This window comes from Xyrauchen texanus, chromosome 2 (assembly GCF_025860055.1).
Source record: "Xyrauchen texanus isolate HMW12.3.18 chromosome 2, RBS_HiC_50CHRs, whole genome shotgun sequence".
In the NCBI taxonomy this organism is placed as follows: domain Eukaryota; kingdom Metazoa; phylum Chordata; class Actinopteri; order Cypriniformes; family Catostomidae; genus Xyrauchen; species Xyrauchen texanus.
In genome coordinates, this window is record NC_068277.1 from 54,261,500 (window position 1) to 54,279,798 (window position 18,299).

The window sequence follows — 18,299 nt, forward strand, 5'->3', positions numbered from 1 at the left end:
CCGAGCGGAAGTGAGGGGCATTGGACATAGAACTCAGAGCTCCGCTCCGCCGGTGCGCTAGCCAATCAGAAACGAGGATGTAATTCCAAATGCGCAGCTCCGTTTGGCTGCTGAAACAGCAACAGCGACGGCAGGCAGAGAAAGTGAAGGCGCAGACCTACCCATTCCAAAAACTCCGCCTATTCTGGATCGCGTTCAACGCCACCAACAAAAAGCTATCCAAAAGACTGACTTGCAGAGGAAGGAAGATAAAAATAATATCTGAGGTGCTCGCTGACTTGATTTTGCCGCCTGTCTGCCAAGAATTCTCTTCCGGTGTTCATTTTCTGTAAGCACTACAACGTGAAAAGAAGAGAGAAAGAGAGAAAGAGCGAGAGAGAGAGCGAGAGAGAGAGAGAGAGAGAGAGAGAGAGAGAGAGAGAGAGAGAGAGAGAGAGAGAAGAACACATTTTCTGAACTTGAGACATGTGAACGTACCGGCTTCAGTTTCAACCGGCCTTCAGGAACCCCCTTCAGTTTCATGCAATAGCCTACAGTGCAATGGTACGTTTTGCTGGAAAACACTTACTATCATTTGTGAATAGTTTTCTCGAGTTACTGTGTTGCGCGCATGTAACTTCAACACAGTCTTTAGCACAGTAGTTCCATGTTTTAACTAGACGAGACGCTTTAAAACTTCGGACTCGAGGAAAATGAGAGTAGGCTAGATGTTGGATTGTTTATGTCATGTATTGGCAGCCGTCTTATATGGGTCATATCATTGAGGCAGAAGTCAGTGGCAGAGTTTGTGCCTACGGAGATCCGCTCTTGGCATGTATCCTGTGTTTGCTAAATCTCTCCCCCTATTGAATAGCTGCGCACTTCTGGCACGGTGCAGTAGCGTGAATTCTGTAGCTACATGGACAAGTCGTGTTGATATTTACTCCTGTCACCATTTCAAACCGTTCTCCTTTCATTAAAATTCTTGTCTGGGGTTGTTTTACGTAATTAACACTTGCATTGACGCATAACTTTTCCACTCCATAAATTATACTTTAAATATAAGAAATAATGCATTATGCACAAATCACACTTTTAAAGTCTCTTTGTTTTAACGCCGTTAAAGGCTTTGCAGAGTCGCCTAATGGTCGCGTCCACAAATCGAAGGTAGTTGGACTTTGTTGTGCAACGCTAAAAGTAGCGTATCCATGCGGTCCATTCTTGTTATATTCTATCAACATTCTTTCTTAAACGCTTGCGGACTTCAGAGATGGACGGAGGGCGTGAGCTTTGACTTTGACACAAGATGCAACGCGATGGGATCATTGTCTGTCCAGCAAACAAACCAGCCCCGTGCTCATCTCTGACTTAACGTGACACAACCGTGCTCTTCAGTTGATTTCTGTAGTTCCTACTGTAGTTTATTTAAATACTACTGGTATTTAAATAAACTCAGAAATAACACTAAGCATTCACGAATTCCTTTAGTTTGTAAAATAGTAAAAGCTGCAGGCGCATACTTGCATTCGCACCAATAATAAGCAGTGCTTTTGTGTTTCAGGGTTTCCAAGTGTGTGACGTAATACCAAAAGCTTTATGTTTTATGAGTAATGCAATTTGTCTAAGCCTGAACGTATTTGTTTCTAATAGCTGACAGTGTAAGTAAACTTAAAGAAAACCAATGTCTAGACAAAGCGTATGCTAATAGATGAATATGCATATTAGCCTATGACTTATGGTGAAAATAAGAAATAGCTTTCTTTATATGGAACGATCGTTTTTGTCTGCGGTGAAATGATCTGATAATAAAAGCAGAATAGGCTATTTGGATTTATGAACTGTCTTCATGAAGACGATGTATGTCTGTTTAAAAAAAAAAATCAATTGGAAATGAAATAATATTTGAACTCCCTGAAATACTATGCAAATGAATATGTGGATAATCATTGTGAATTGGTTTAAGTGCTAACAGACAGGCTATTCATGTCTTAAATCATCTTAAATTGTTAGTGTAAAAAACAGGAAAACGTAGTTTAGCCTATTTATAAAGGTGCAGTAGCTGCTCGCAGGCTTTGCTTCATTTTATTGACAGTTTTACATGCCTGCCGTAAAATAACGACACTTGGATGAAAAGGGGGAAATTGCTTAAACCTTTGTCAATGTCATGGTTTGAGGTGCTGTCGAGGCGGGCAGGAGATATGGGATATGCGCTTGCTGGAAGAGGAGGAGTATGACTGTGTAATTAAAGGGGGGAAAATCTTCAGACTGATTTGTTAGGCTCCAGCAGACTAGAGGGTGTTACCGGCTCATATTATATCAACTTTGAAAAGCAAACATAGGATCAGAAATTAGACGCCTTCAAGTTTTCATATCGCACGAGTGATATTTTTTCAAGATTCCTCTCAAATTCCGGTAGCTTTTCATTTGCTGTGGATGCGTTTAGATACACTCCGCTTATAATATTTGGTGCTCTTAAATAGTCGTTGGGATCGGTTAAATGCGAAGTGTGGAAGCTCCAGATTTTCTCCACTGCCGGATAAGACCGTGTGTGTTTTTGAGGATATCAGATCTTGCACGATGCGGTACAGAATCTGAAGAATGAATCGATAATATCAATCATCTGCGATATCCTTCAGGACTTCGATAACAACGCGATCGGTTTTCTCCGGCGAACAAGGTCATGATGTATTCGCCGATTTGTCTAACACAGGTACCCAATATTATACTAGCTACATCTTGAGTCACTTCCTTACATTAGTTAGCCTATATTTACATTATTAAGTGTGTTTTGATTAGGCTAACTGAAAAAAAATGCTGTACAGATATGTATGCACATTTACTGAAGTTTTTACAGTTTAACATAGTGCTCGCTCAACTTCTTCGGCGCAGGATCCGTGTACAAAATAATTGATTCATTGCGAATTAACTCCGACCTTTAGGCTCGATGATAATTTAAAAGTGCTTTCTATAAAGTTTACCTTACTGTTAACATCAGGATTGACTGTTAGGAGCCTCACTGCGCTGTGTCTCTCCCGGCATCACACACACTGAATACAGATCACATGTGTGTTAAGACGTTCATTTGAATCATTCTTGAACAACTTCGGTTCAGCAGACCAAAGTTTACTCAAAAGCGTGTACACTTTTGTATGACATTTGTAAATTAGCCAATTTATTTTTGAGGTGAAATTAAAACCTCAGGCAACGGCTTGATTAAACAAAGCCAAGCTTTATGAGCCGAACGACCAAGATAGATCTTAATTCTGTGAATATGTCTCATTGTTCATCTAAACGCGGTTTCAAACGTTGAGGCAAATGACGGTGCGTTTGAGCCTTTTCGTTTTCCTCAGTTTTGAGGAAACTTGCCTTAGTTTGATCTAAGAGATTAAAACAATGATATGGAGGTTGATTCAGCGGTTGGACAGAGCCTGCCGGGTTTTGGCTGACACAATATTACTGTTTAAATATTACCTGGGCATCAGAGAGTGATTGACTGAGATATGGTGAATATAGAGAGAGCGCGAGTTTGTGCAGCCTCGTGCGTTGTGCTGCACGTGCGATGTTTATATTTAAAAAAATAAAAAATCCATGCGATAATGTGTTTAATGACATGCCTAAACATGATAATGCGAAATACATTTTCTTAAAACTATTATTATGACAGCTTATCAGTGGAATGTTGTTGTTTTACAATACTTGTTTAGGATTTGTTTGATTTAAAAATATCTTTTTGGGGAACCAATGAGTTAGGCTATCTAAAAAATAAAAATATATATATTTTGACAAGATTAGTAATGATTTTGAAATTTGATTGAACTTGCTCATTTTCGTTTACTTTGGGAATAAGTTTTAGCAGATTTATATACTGTCCAATGCTCGTTTTATTAAGTGTACATACCTTTTGGGGAGAGGCATTGTGTTATGGACATTTAAGGGTTGCATTAAGGTGTAACATTAAATAGAGAATTACAATAACTTTATTAGACTTTTTGATATTCCTGTTTGCTAGTTGTAATGTTAAAAACTGGCTGTGAAATATCTGTCATCTGATGCTTTAAGAAAACCAACACTTTGAATGTATTTCTGGGGTATTTGGATTATAGTCCCAGACTACATCACATACTGCCAAAACTCACTTTGCCAAGCTGCATTTTTCTTGTGCAACACACACACACACACACACACACACACACACACACACACACACACACACACACACACACACACACACACACACACACACACACACACACACACACACACACACACACACACCATTGCACATTATCATGTGAATGATTGCACATACATTCCTAAGTTGCTAAGTTTTGCTGGCGAGTTGAATGGTATGTATATGGTGGTTGATTGTGGGCTATGTCTGTGGGACTGTCTCTGAGATTCAGACAGTGGTGTGTGCTGGTTGTGGTTTTCCAAAGAGCTGCCGCCTGCCTGCACACAAAACAATATGTGGTTTAACTCTTCTTCGATCCATTTACACCAGTCCTTGTTCATATGTCAGTTCATATGAGTGGTGGAAAAAGTATAAGTGTTTGAAGTGTGTGTGAAGGGTAGTCTATTGCACACTGTTAGTTTCTTCGTAACTCTTTCTGAAACATCTCTCCCATCGAAAAGAATGCAATTTTTTGGGGGGATCATTTAAGTCTTGTTTTATTTGTTTGCAATGGAAAATCATAAAAGGAAGCTTCAGAAAGTGTTAGCATTTACCTTTCACCGATTACTGTGAAAACATGGTCCTGCTGTTCTATTTTGTGTTTTTTTTTTAAACATGATTGATATTGCTTGACAATCTTGAATAATTTTCTCTTGCCGTTGAGTTTATGTGTGGATAAACATTGACCAAATGTTACTCAATGGTCTTTAAAATTGGCAACTGCGTTTGCACAGTTTGTAGTTTAATGCTGCATAACTAGTTTGGGCATATGAAGAGAAAAAAGGCTTATGTTTAATAACACAAGTGTGAATAAACCGTGCAGCTTGTTTGAAGAGTCAGACTGCTTTAGTTTTGTTTCGGCATTTTAATGCTACTCTTACCAAACGGCTCTGGAGCCCAAAGAATGTGCCTTTTGCGCCAAGATGCCATTTTCATTGTCCATCTTGGTTTGATTTTAGAGGGGCTCGAAATAATTGTGGTACATTAATGCTAACAAATTAAGTGATTTCCAAGGACCGCAAACGCCTCCTCATAGTAAAGAGTAATAGCCTCTTGTTGAAGGTGTAAAATTGATTTTTTTTCCCCCTCCACTTTAGACTTTTCTTCTCTGTTTCTACCTTAGTTAAAAGCCTTACAACGTACTTTTGGCCTTGGGAAGGTTTGTACTCTCATTTTAGACAAAAGACATGTATCCATTTGTCTTGATGTCTTTGCAAGTGTGCTTGGATGCTGTTTCAGCTGTCCTTGTCTAAGGCATTTGGTGACTCTCTATTGGGTTTTCCAATATGCCGAAATATTCTGCGGGGGTCTGTGGTTTCAGGAATGCAGGATACTTTGATAAGAGATCTGAAAGTGTGTGTGTGGAGGGGGAGTGGGGGTACATGCACTCCTGTGCCAACACATGGACTGGTGCTTTGAGCGTTGCTGGAGACGGAGAGCAAGCGAGTGAGCAAGAGAAGGGGGGCAGAGAGAGAAGGGGAGTGAGAGATTGGTAATTCTGTAACTGTCTGCTCGAAGCTGGCATGGTGCGGGCAGATGCGGTAAACACTGGCATCTTTTTTCTGTGTGCCTCCAACACCTGCATTCAGGCCAGTGCTGAAAATGGTACATTAACCTATTGCCATGACAATTTAAAATCTAATTTTGCAAAACTTTAGTGCATAAATGTTCTCTGAAGGAGGAAATCAGATACGGGATATTGGTAGAATTGTCACTTGTATCACTTTTATCTACTTTTTGCATCTTATAAATGGTCATTGTTTTCTAAAAAACAATTCTGGTTTGTTTTTGGCTACATGGGCTGTTTGGCAGGATCCCATGCCAAAAGGTCACTTCTGCTCCTGCTCACTTTCTTTCTTTTTCCCCTCTCTCAGGATGAGTTTCATCCCTTCATCGAGGCTCTACTCCCTCATGTCCGTGCCATAGCCTACACCTGGTTCAACCTGCAGGCGAGGAAACGCAAATACTTCAAGAAGCACGAAAAACGGATGTCCAAGGATGAGGAACGGGCCGTGAAAGACGAGCTGCTCGGTGAGAAGCCTGAAATCAAGCAGAAGTGGGCGTCCCGTCTCCTGGCCAAGTTGCGTAAGGACATCCGGCAGGAGTACCGGGAAGACTTTGTGCTCAGTGTAACGGGCAAGAAACACCCTTGCTGCGTTTTCTCCAACCCCGACCAGAAGGGCAAGATCCGCCGAATCGACTGCCTGCGGCAGGCTGATAAAGTGTGGCGGCTGGACCTGGTGATGGTCATCCTGTTCAAAGGTATCCCGCTGGAGAGCACAGACGGCGAGCGACTGGTCAAGTCCCCGCACTGCACCAACCCGGCACTTTGCGTCCAACCCCACCACATCACTGTCTCAGTGAAAGAGCTGGACTTGTTTCTGGCATACTATGTCCAGGACCAAGGTAAGCACAAGAAAGATGGGAACATGAGGGGAGGTTTGGAGATAACATTTCTCGACTTGACTCATGTCAGTTGATAATTATTGCAGGTTTAAGAGATGGACAAATTTTTATTTTGTTGAGACAAAATACAATAAATGTCATATCAAAATTGTAAACTATATACTTGACTGATGAATTATAATTTTTCTCATACACATTCATATGATAAATCGCAAAAATATATAGACTATATGGTATTAAATAGCATATAGTAGTATATAGTAATAAAGGAATATTCCGGGTTTAATACAAGTTAAGCTCAATCAACAGCATTTGTGGCATAAAAATAATTACCACAAAAATTAACTTTGACTTGCCAATTTTACAACTTCTTTGCCCTGATGACGTAATGCCGTAAACCCTAAAATGACTGTAAAAATGTCAATTTAAACAGCTTTACAGCTCATATAATATATGAGTTTTAACAGAAACATTTATATTAGTGCTTTTATAAAAATGTTTTCTTGACATTTCTGCCTTTAAACCCTCAAAACATTGGCCCAATTCACTTCCATTGTAAGTGCCTCACTGTAACTTCGACTTTGTTAAAAGAAATGGATGGACGATTCGTAATTATAGTTTGTTGTAATCAACATCATGCCACAAATGCTGTCGATTGAGCTTGTACTGAGCCCGGAATATTCCTTTAATAGTATTAAACTTAATTGTATTTGACCAAATTTTACATTTGCAGTTAAAGATCTCGTTAGCGTCTCTAACGGATGTGTTTGCATATGAAAGGAGAATGAGTGAATAAAGTTTCCCTGGAAATTCTGTACCTTTGTTAGAATGAACTAGAGACACAATTCCCACGCAGCAGTTTGCCTTTTTTTTAATGACAAAAAGAATTTAACACAGTATTAAATTTACATCAGAACTGAAGAACAGAACTGCTTAATGTGAAATGCACATAATGAGAAGTTGGCACAAATGGAACAATTACCTCAAAACAACATTCTGATTTTTATTTAAAAAAAAGATTTCTCCCCTTTTTTTAAATGAATTTTGTCTGATCATTTTCATAGTTCTTAAACTCTCTTGTTTTGTGCTTGGTTTTTGAACCAGAGCACAGCAAAAATAGGTCTGTTCATTTACATTATTCATTTAGCAGAGGCTTTTATTCAAATATACTTACAAATGAGGAATTCTACAATTCCACTTTAAGGTTTTCAGTTTGAAAGATATTGGACATCCACCACATTTTCCAAACGGCACCAATTCAGATTATGTAGAAAATCTCTACTCAACAAAGTGTATTTTAACATCGTAAATGTGTTCATGTTTTTGGCCCATCAGTCATATGTGTATGTGAATGCTTTCTCAATGAGTCGGGTTATTGTCAGGCATGGCACCTCCATTTTGTGAAGCTGAAGTGCCAGGGTAAGCAGAAGGCAGAGCGGAGGGACAATAATGGTTGCCACTGGCACCATGGTTGGCATCAGAATGTCTTTTGTGTCTTTGTAAGATGGCATACATTTGCCTTTTGGCAATTACAATAAAGAGAAGCCACTCTCGTCTTGTTCTGGAAATAACATTAGTGGTTAACCTTGAAAAATGTTTACAGTGATTTTGCATATTTGTGAATATGTTTATTCCGTTTCCTGGTAGAATGATCTTTTAGCGATTGACTGATGTTATGAATATGTTGTTATTTGAAAAATCACTTGATATAATTTACATTGCCACCACTGATCAAGTAAAAAAAGGGCAAATAAAAGACCACTGAAGTAAATTAGCATCAGCGCATGAATGTTGGGTTCTCCGTTCGGCACTTACCATGGCAAGTGTGGCATTTTGCCTCTAGAATCCAGTGCCCATTTCTAGACAATGGCCTCACATTATGCCAGTGCACCCAGGGCGGCCATTTTGTTAGTGTTGTGTCAGGAGAGTGGTAGGGAGAGTGCCAGTGACTGAGGATGGTGGTTGGTATCAAACCCTCTTTGTCCGCTTGCTGCATGGCTTTGATTTGTTAGTTGGCATCCGCAATGCAGTGGGCTCAGAGGAAAGATTTCGGACAGCGTAAGAGATGATTCACTTTTATAAAATCCATCAAAATAAAACACAGAATTTAAAGCAAAAGGAAATCTTTACCCACATTATGAAGGAAACTGTGGTTGTGGTCTGTGGTTGTGAATTGAAAGAGTAAATGGTGTTCAATGCTCAGCTGATTTTGGACATCCGCTTGCCAGTGAAGGGAAGTTCTTTTTAAGGTGAAAGCCAACCACTTCTGCTTTTTCCGTTTATAATGTCCAAGTTTTTACTTTTAACACAACTAGTGTTGTGTGTTCATTTAGCAATTTATCTTGTGATCTGATCTGGTTTAGATTTGTAGGTGTTTTAGCACTAACCACAACACTTGGCATCCGTACATCAGATCAGACACTTTCCCTCAGGTTTATGGGTGAAGGCTTAGCAGACCAGCCAGCATTTGCAATAGCACCTTGGTAAATATCCTGCTAAATGCCCATTGAAAAATTGGTGGAGAGGACAGGAATGAGGGGCGGCAGGCTTGCGGGTGGGCATCGTGCCATGCCCTGCCTCTGTGCTTCACCAAGCCTGGCCGTGCCATTGTGCCTGTGTGTGAGCTGTTCAGCTCCATTCTCTCGTAAAAATGATTATAACATTATCAGGATCACGGTTGTTTTCTTTTAGAACAGTTAAACAGAATTTAGAGCGCCTCTTTTAAAGCAACACATTTTCAGTAAATTTGAAAAAGGCATTTGAATCTATTTGCATGTTATGTTTAGTTGGCTCTCTTCCACTTTTACTGTAGTTTTCTATATATTTGTATGATTTAAAAAAAAAAAATGTAATAAAAGGCTAATATGGTCAAATATATATTTTTGTACAATTTGCTTTGAAACTCTTCAGATAAAGTTCCTTGGACTATTGCAAATCTTCATTGGTTCTGCTAGTCAAGTCTGTACATGTAAAGTGATGCTCAGAACTCATAAATCAGAACTCTCACATGCTTGGCCACATTTTAGACAAGGGACGTATACTCATAGTTGCATTGCATCATTGGTGAAATACAAGAATAATTGTATCATTGGTGTAAAGTTGTGTAATTAAAGAACATTCCGATTTCAATACTAGTTAAGATCAATCTACAGCATTTGTGGTATAATGTTGATCACCACAAAAAGTTCTTTCCACTTGTCTGTCCTTTTATATTAAAAAAGCAAAAATCATAGTTGCAGTATGGCTCTTACAATGGAAGTAAATTAAGCCAATTTTTAGAGGGTTTGAAAGGTAGAAATGTGAAGCTTATAATTTTATAAAACCACTTACATTAATTCTTCTGTTAAAACTCATGTACTATTTGAGCTGTAAAGTGGTTTAAATTTTAGGGTTAGACATTTTAGGGTTTGTTGACATTTTACAAGTTGTAATATTAGATATAACTTTACACAGAAAGGTTAGTAATCACTCTTTTATCACTCTAAAATCATGTTAAAACTTATTTTTTATGTCTTGTGGCAATACTTTTGAAACAGTGAGTATTTTAAATTTTTAACTGTAACCCAAATCTGTGCTTTTTTATATAAGAAAAGGAGGGGCAAGTCAAAATACATTTTTGTGGTAATCAATGCAACAAGTGCTGTTGATTGAGCTTGTATTGAACCCGGAAAATTCCTTTAATTGCAACTTTTTTGCATTTGCTGTGTTTTATACAATATGCAAAAATGCATTGGTTGCCTTTATTTGCTAGAATAAGATTAAGCAGAAATAGATTTGAAAGAAGACCAGACGGTTTATATCATACAAGCATTTTTCATTTCTGTTTTTAACCAATCTCATTTATTTTCCGTCCCATTCTGGGATATGTTTGTAAGCTCCAGCTCAGTGTTTAGATTTTCTTTTAAACATGTGACATTATTTTTCAAATAAACACGAAACCTCTAAAATGCCTGCGTTAATTAAATGCTGGTTCAAGCCTCTCATAAATATTTACATTTGTTTGGCAGTTGGTTTGTTTCAAATATCTAGTGATTTAAAAAAAACAATCTGAATAATTGAAGAAAAGTAATTAACTTAATTAATCAATATGTCTATTTTGGTTTCAAAATATATTTTTTTTCCCAGCAAATATCAAATCTTGAACACACACACAAAAATGTATTAATTAAAAAATACATGTGTTTTGGACACACAGTCAGTGTTACTCCACAACCCGAAGGTGTTACACAATCGCAAGAGCTTAACATAGCAATAATAGTGTGAAGGTGCCATGATTTCCTGCCCCAAACACTCCAATGTTTATTTTGGTCTCCTGTGAAGTAGACAGTGTTTTATTGGCCTCTCCTCTAGTGTTGGGTGGATTATTTCTCATTTGTTCTAGCATGTTAAAGAGGTCTGTTTTACGACTGCAAGACTTAGCTTTTGGCCCCTGTGTCACGACCTCGGTTAAAGATGCGGAAGGTGTCATATGAAGTTTAATTGAGCACAACAGATCTTTGAAAACAAGTGGCGACCTGAGGCGCACGGGGCAGTCTAGGGGGTCATTTTGGGGGGCACCTGGACCCCCAGCTTGCTTGTGACCTTTGGATGTCTGGGTCAGCGAAGCGGTTGCCAGCTCCTTGAGAAGAGCTGGTCATTCATCAAACTCCCTCTCTCGACTTGCCAAAACTCCCAACACACAAACACACTCTGAGTTCCCTATCGGGCCTCTATGAGCCTATTTGTGTGTGTACGCTGTAGTGGAGCTGTTTGCTCTTAGTTTTACAGCTGGCTGAGTATTCGGCAGGGTCAGGACTAGCTAGCATGACCTAGAGGTCGTCACCCCTGTCAGGGACTAAGTTCAGCTTGTGGTTTCTCCACTTTTACTTTTTTTCTTGCTGTCTGTAACCTTCTATCTATTTCTTTCTGTCCCTGATTTCCAGATATATGTAAAATAAGCCTGGAATTATTCTTTAAAAAATACTTTGTATTTTTAAGACTAAGGGCCCTTACACACTAAAGCTCTGACGGGGCAATTTTGATGAATTGGAATGCATTTGAAGCATTTTGAGGGTGTGAAGAGGACATGATCAGTTATCCTACAGCAGATTGGATTGCTGAAAGTACAACTGGACCAAGCTTCATGAAATTCGAATTGGTCAATGGATTCCTACAATAAACTGCGTCCAAATTCACGTACTGTCAGTCTATGTAATGCATTTGATGAAGAATGAACTTCTCGGCCATTAATAAAATACGTTTTTTAGGTATGCAGATGAGTAGTATGAATACATTCCCGGACAAACTTCATACGGGAACGTGGGCATTGTCCCATGACTCGAATGTAATAACAACAACCGAGAAAATAAAATTGTTTTGTTAAACAATTACAATTTATCAACAAGGAACAACTTTCTTGGTATTACTTATAGTTGAAAAGAGCCACCCGATTTGCATTTCTTCATCTGTTTTTTTATTCTTCTTTTTTATTTTTTTTCAGAATATCGTCAGACGTAGTTTATCATCTCGGTATTCGCTTACTGTTTTATGAATCCATACTTCTCAACTGACATACAGTACTGCTTTTAGCATACTATTTAGTAGCGAAATATTCATTTTTGAATGCAGGTTTAGAGTGCGTTGCAGTAAAATGTAAAACTTAGCTTGTATCATAGAGCGTCACTTTCGCAAACCCTAGCGTTTTTCCACACGTCTTTGTTATGCACTGTCAATAGCTCTACAGTGTTCTCTGATGCAGCATAAACTCTTGTTCACTAGGATTGTCAATGTCGTAATAATGACAATTAAAGGGACAGCTGGCAGGGATGCAACACAAACACAAACCCATTGACAGTTTAGGGCCCTAACCGAAACTTCTAGGAAAACCGTTATGGAACCACAAGTGTTTGGAACGCAACAGGGCCACAGCATTTGTTTTTGTTTAGTCGTTATTTATTTATTTGCTAATTGTTTCCAGTGGGCCCTTGTGGCGGAGGCAGTCATGAGTTTGTCCTTTAGAGAGAGACAAAAAGTGTTCAGCACATCCACTTGATGGCCCGCAGCTACTGACTCGCTCCCAAAAACCAGTACAGATGGTCTCTTTTTCCACTCCTTTTTCTCTCCCTCTCTCTGTTTCTCCTCTGAAGCAAGCATTTGTTGGTGCTTTGCTTTCAAAAAAGAACTACAACGCACGACTTGGTTTTAGTTGTGGAAATGAAAGGCAATAGCTTCTGTTTGATGTTTTAGTACACTGGTGTACCGCCACATTAAACATAAAGAGGGTTAGAGAAGGAGGGAGGGGGCCTGTGTAGGAGCAGCGAAAGGATTTGCAACTATGACTTCAATCCAGACGATAATCTTCGTGGCCTGTGGGTGTTGTGAGTGAGTTTCTACTGATAAAGAGCCAGATTGACTAAAACACACATTTCTTTACATCTCTGTTTATTTTTGCTCAAGAGCACTTCTTTTCTTTCTAAGGGAAATCAGTACTAAAAGAGGGATTAAAAACTCTTTACTTTAGCTACGACTGCATTTCAAAGTATGTAAGCTGTAATTTTAAGGTGCCTTAAAGAGTAGACTGAATGTTGGGAAGCTTCTACAAGCTGTTGAATGCCAGAGCAGAGATAAAGACAGACATATGCTGGCCTTATTTAACCTCAACCATCCCTTTGTTTTTTTTGTTTTTTGTGGAGGAACTTCATTAAAATAAACAGTAAGAGGCCATCTGATCACATTCCACTGAACGAGTTTCTAATGTAAGCATCACAAGAATGCAACTTGAAAACATTCAGATCAGTTCCCGTACTGCAGACAAATGTACCGTACAAATCCACATAGGGGGATGAGGTCGCTTTGCGTTTGTGCTGAGCATGCAGTGAGGTCTCTGAAGCAGAGGCTGCAGTACTGTTTAGTATTCTGCATGGCCCGCGGTGACTAGCTCAATCAAAAGCCATAACCTATCGAACACATTCCCTTAGTCTAATCCATTTAGAGCTCCCTCCAGCTCTCGGCCGCCCTTATTGATTTCCACCCTCCCTCTGAATCTCTCTTTCTCGTGTCCTCAGTCTTTCCCTCGTAGCCCCACTGTTGGTTAAATTCAGTGGTGTAGTGTTACTCCACATGTTGCCGCAAAGGAAATCCCCCCCCCACACACATCTTTCATTTGTTCTCTCTCACTCTTTCGTTTCTATCATTCTGTCTTTTGCTCTATGTCACTTTGTTTCTTTCTTTTGCCTTGTTGCTTGACTTTCAGTTTTATATGTCCATGTTTCCATTTCTTTCTTTCTTTCTTTCTTTCTTTCTTTCTTTCTTTCTTTCTTTCTTTCTTTCTTTCTTTCACCACACAATTCCCTCAAGGTGCAACATTCTACAGTTTATAAACTGGTCTCTTGAGTTTATATCTGTGAAGATAAGTTTATGTGTGCGTGTGTTATCTCCGTTAACTCTTTGTTGACTGAATACCCTCAGGCTTAAGCACACTATAACCTCCCTCGCCTTCTTTCGCACACTGTAACGTGTACATAAATCTTTGTGGTTGGGTCTGTGCAACAGTGTGGGTGCTGCTTCACCCCTGCATGTGTGAGTGGGTGTCTGAGTGTGTGGTCGAGGGAAAGGATATTCCCTTTGGAATGTTTTATCAGAAGTTTTTGAAACCGCCTATCATGAATGTTGACTTAAATGCCAGAATCTACTATCATAAAAAATTGGAAAGTATGTCTGCAAATGAACTTCTCTTCAGGGGTCACAGACTTTCCTGCTTTGCCTCATGGCTTTTTTGGTTTTGTTTTTTCAAACACTTATCTTGTGTTACTTAAAGCCACTTCCACAGAACCTCACGTCATCCATGCAGATGGGCTTTGTGAGAACCCAGATTGCACTGTTGCTCCCTGGGGCCCTCTTAACAAGAAGACCAGCACCAAACTCTCCTTCTCTTCTATGAGTTCTTCAAATGAAGATGGATGGCTCCGTCCTCCCATAGTGTATCTCACTGTATGGGGTGTCTGGAACAGCACCACCCAATAATGGCCTCCTTTCCTCTTTTCCATCAACCAAACATGCTTATCACACAGCTGTGTCAATGGAGATCATCCAGATAGAGACAGACAGGGAGAGAGGCAGACAAAAGAGGAAGACAGAGGGGGTTTAGGGTCAAGGTAGCAGAGAATCCCATATTGAAGCTGCAAGACCTGGGGAGCTGAAAAGGCAAGAGACAGACATGAAGAGAGAAAGAGAGAGAGAGTCTGGATTCCTCCGTTATGGGACCCCCAGTGTCTTTCACATCTTTACGCTGATGGGCGTCCTTCATTAGAGGGACGGCCTGATGAATAGCTGCCTGAGAAGGCCAGAGACAATCGTGGAGGTTGCCATGGGAGACAGTAACTTCTCCCCCCTCCACCCACTGTTAAAGTCTTTTCATGGCAGACAGGATTCAGAGTGATGGCCGTCACTTCTTTTGTGTTGTCTGGTACACTACCCCCCGAAGCTGAGACGGACGACCCAGAGGTAAATGTATGGAAGGGGAGGAAAGCCACGATGGGGTCATATCTGTCAAATAGACAGCCCCAAAGCTGTTAAACACATTATGAATGAGTTTTTGTGGGGTTAAAAGTTGCCAAAGCGTATTGGTTCACACGCTTTTTTTATGTTATCTGCTTCAACTGCGTTAACTTTCCTCCACAGTTTGTTAAGGACATTTTGAATTACAGTCTTTATGGCAGATTTCATTAAGCAACCAAAAAGTGCTAAGTCAACGATTGGTGTGATAATGCATTTGGCATGTCAATGAAAAGGTCAAGTGCCTTCTTCTGCCTGAGAGGGGTATGTGTCATTAGTCAGGTTTTTCCCTGGAAAGGCAATGAAAAACAATCACACCTTTCTCTAGAAGACTAGTTTATGCAGTTTGTATAATTAGTGGTGCTTGCCAAGGTACTCATAAATATTTTATTATTATTGCTCATACTTGGGGTTGACACCTCAAATAATGCGAAATGTTTAGGAAAGGTGTTCCAATCACTTATCTAAGTGATTGGATAAATAAATAATAAAATGGCTGAAAAAACTCTATAGACTTCTATTCAAGAAAGGACCCAAACCATTTCTAGACACCTTAATAAAGTGGAACAGTCTTGTTCAGAAATTTGAAATGGCATTTATTTTCTCCATAGGCGAATACTTTCAAAAGACAGATCTACCTTGACCTCCGAGGTTGTTAATTGATAGTATATGCCGCTGCTGAAGCCATCAGTCCATGTTATTTTTACTTTATTTACAAACAATAGTTTAATAGCACAATTCTTGAAGAAAAACAACACAACCCATGATGCATCAGAGAAATATCCACTAATCAAAGAATTGCAGCAAACAAACAGTAACAAATGCGTTCAGCAGCTACCACCCAATCTCATGACTCTCATATGAATGGTGTAATTAAGTTGACCCCCCTCTACTCTCAAACTAGTTACATATTTGTATATATAGGAATATTTTTCTATACACTTTAAATATATTGTTTCTATACTTATAACCAACTACTTGAAATCAATTGTTTTATTTTTTACCGTAGTGTTTTTTTATTTGATTACGTCATTCGCAATACTTCATGGGATTGTAATTCATCCCCTCATTAAAGACATTAAGTGCAAAGTCTTGTCTTAATTTTTTCAAATATGTTTTTGTTTCAAATAAAAATTTACACCAGGAGCTGGTTGGCAACTGCTTAGCAATGCCCTATCAACCACACATCAGCCAGACATTGTAGCTGCAAGCCTTGCACGGTCAAGCACCTCTCACATTTTCTTAAGAAAATGTTAATTATCTAGTTTTTATGGTGAAGTAAATGAGTAGACTTCAGTCCAGCACAGTTTAAAGCAAACAAACAGCACATATACACATAGAGTTGAATTTAAAATGCAATGGTCTCTTTTTCAAGCCATTTTGTTTAAGGTTCTGAAATTGGTTATTGTCCACACAAACACTCAAGTTCTCTGGAGCTTGGTGCCCTGTGGAGACTGTGGACATCCTGTGAGGTAGAACAACATGAAAAGAACCCTCTCCAATCATGGGAACGACAGATGTCAAAACACTCTTGTCCAGTTGCTTTCCCCCAGTGATAATAGCATCCTGTTTTCACACAGCTTCATTGTATGAAGGCAGATTTCAGTAAAATAGAAAAAGTAGGAGAGAGCAAGAAATAGGGGTTTAATTGGTTCAGTTGCAGTCTATATACCTGATGGAAAAAAGAATGAAGTGACCTAAACAGCAGTTGGAAATTGAGTTGTTGGCCCCTTGGTTTCCTTCCTCACGGTTACCAGAAAGTCTTTGAGCCATGTTTGAGCAGTTATCTAATAAGGCACTCATTTCACCAGTAATCCTCTCACAAAGCAAATATTCAGCACACTTTATCTTAATCCACAAAGAAATATTTAAAACGGAAATGTCTAATTTCTGCACCACTAGCATAACCAAAATGAATCGCAAAAATAATCAAATTTTCAAACAGATTCCATAAGACTCCCCCTTCTTCCATTGGTTGTACCTACAGATAGTCCCACCCCAAACTCACTCTATTGGTCGAGCCGGGTGTCAGCCTGCATGGGCTGCTCCAACAAACATAGGAATATATTTATAGCACCACAGTGGTAAACTTTTGGGTGAACTCAGTCTACATATGGCTTACTTTTAGTTGACTCTGCACATTAAGCTGGGATATGAGATGAAAAAAATGACACATATAAGCTTTAAGCAGTCTTATTGTGTTACGGATTGCAGGTTGGTAACAGCTTTGATTACTTGCTCTGAAATGCAAAAACAGTGCATTATAAATACTCTAGCAGTGGATCCACCTGTCACCATTTGCTGACCTGTTGCTTCTTAGTTTCCTCAGAAGTCTGTTCCAGTAATTTGCTCTGTCCTGTGACAGTTAAATGTAGAGTGGTGCGGAACCAGCGGTTGGGCAGTGGTGATTAAACGCGTTCCGCCGGTAACAGGGTCACTAATGAATACAGGGCTTTAACGGCTACGTATGTGCCTCATTACAAGAGCCTACACTGAAAGGATATACGCATTGGCTCCGGATTACTGGAATTTTTCTTAAATTAGTCTGCCTTTTTGCTTGGCCCAGGAAACTCACTGCTATTTTTTTCCTTTCTCTCCTTCTCCCCTGGTGTGCCTCTCTGACTTTTGGAGAACATGCACCCACCCACACACATACTCACACACATACACTTACAGAAACACACACACACACACACACACTCGCCCACACTTTAGTCCCTGAAGCTTGCATTTAGACAAAATCAGTCGTACAGCCTTGATAACCGCAGCTCCACCATGGCATTTACAGTACTGCCTATATATTTTTTAGTGCAAGCACTTCAGAATTGGGGACAGAGTTCAGCCGCTGAAGTTTGTAATTAAGGCCGTTGCATGTGCATAGGCCCTGAACCCACAGTTACATTATATTTAATTCCTAAAAACATAATGTAATGATACCGTCCATTTGAGTTTGTTATGCCAGGGAAAGCACAGTTACTGCATTAATGCTGGGTCAAACATTTACTTATATAGGTGAAAGCAGGCTTTTCTTTTTCATTGCTGGGTTGGAAACAATTCCTGGCTTCACCGTTCCTGTACTTCCTTGACACCCGTTTGTCCAAATTTACACTTGAACCTTAAAACATCCCAATCCTTAACAGTCAGCTGGAATTTCCTCCAACTCATTCATGTGCCCACAGTGGGATGCTTTACAATGCATGTCATGTTTTGG

The 18,299-nt window shown here is 39.5% G+C and overlaps 1 protein-coding gene across 4 annotated transcripts in view; it reads left to right on the forward strand.

Annotated features, from left to right (window-relative positions):
* Positions 1–228: 228 nt before the first annotated feature.
* The window catches only part of LOC127663190 (nuclear factor 1 B-type-like), a 115,278-nt gene continuing 97,207 nt past the window's right edge, over positions 229–18,299 (forward strand). For 3 of the 4 annotated variants that reach the window (XM_052154692.1, XM_052154713.1, XM_052154700.1), the window contains exons 1-2: positions 2,279–2,689; positions 6,025–6,556. In XM_052154692.1, the coding sequence (XP_052010652.1) occupies positions 2,660–2,689; positions 6,025–6,556 (562 nt within the window). In that variant the 5' untranslated portion in view covers positions 2,279–2,659. Of the gene's footprint in view, positions 544–2,278; positions 2,690–6,024; positions 6,557–18,299 lie in introns of those variants that run through there. The other variant, XM_052154706.1, reaches the window with a different exon arrangement.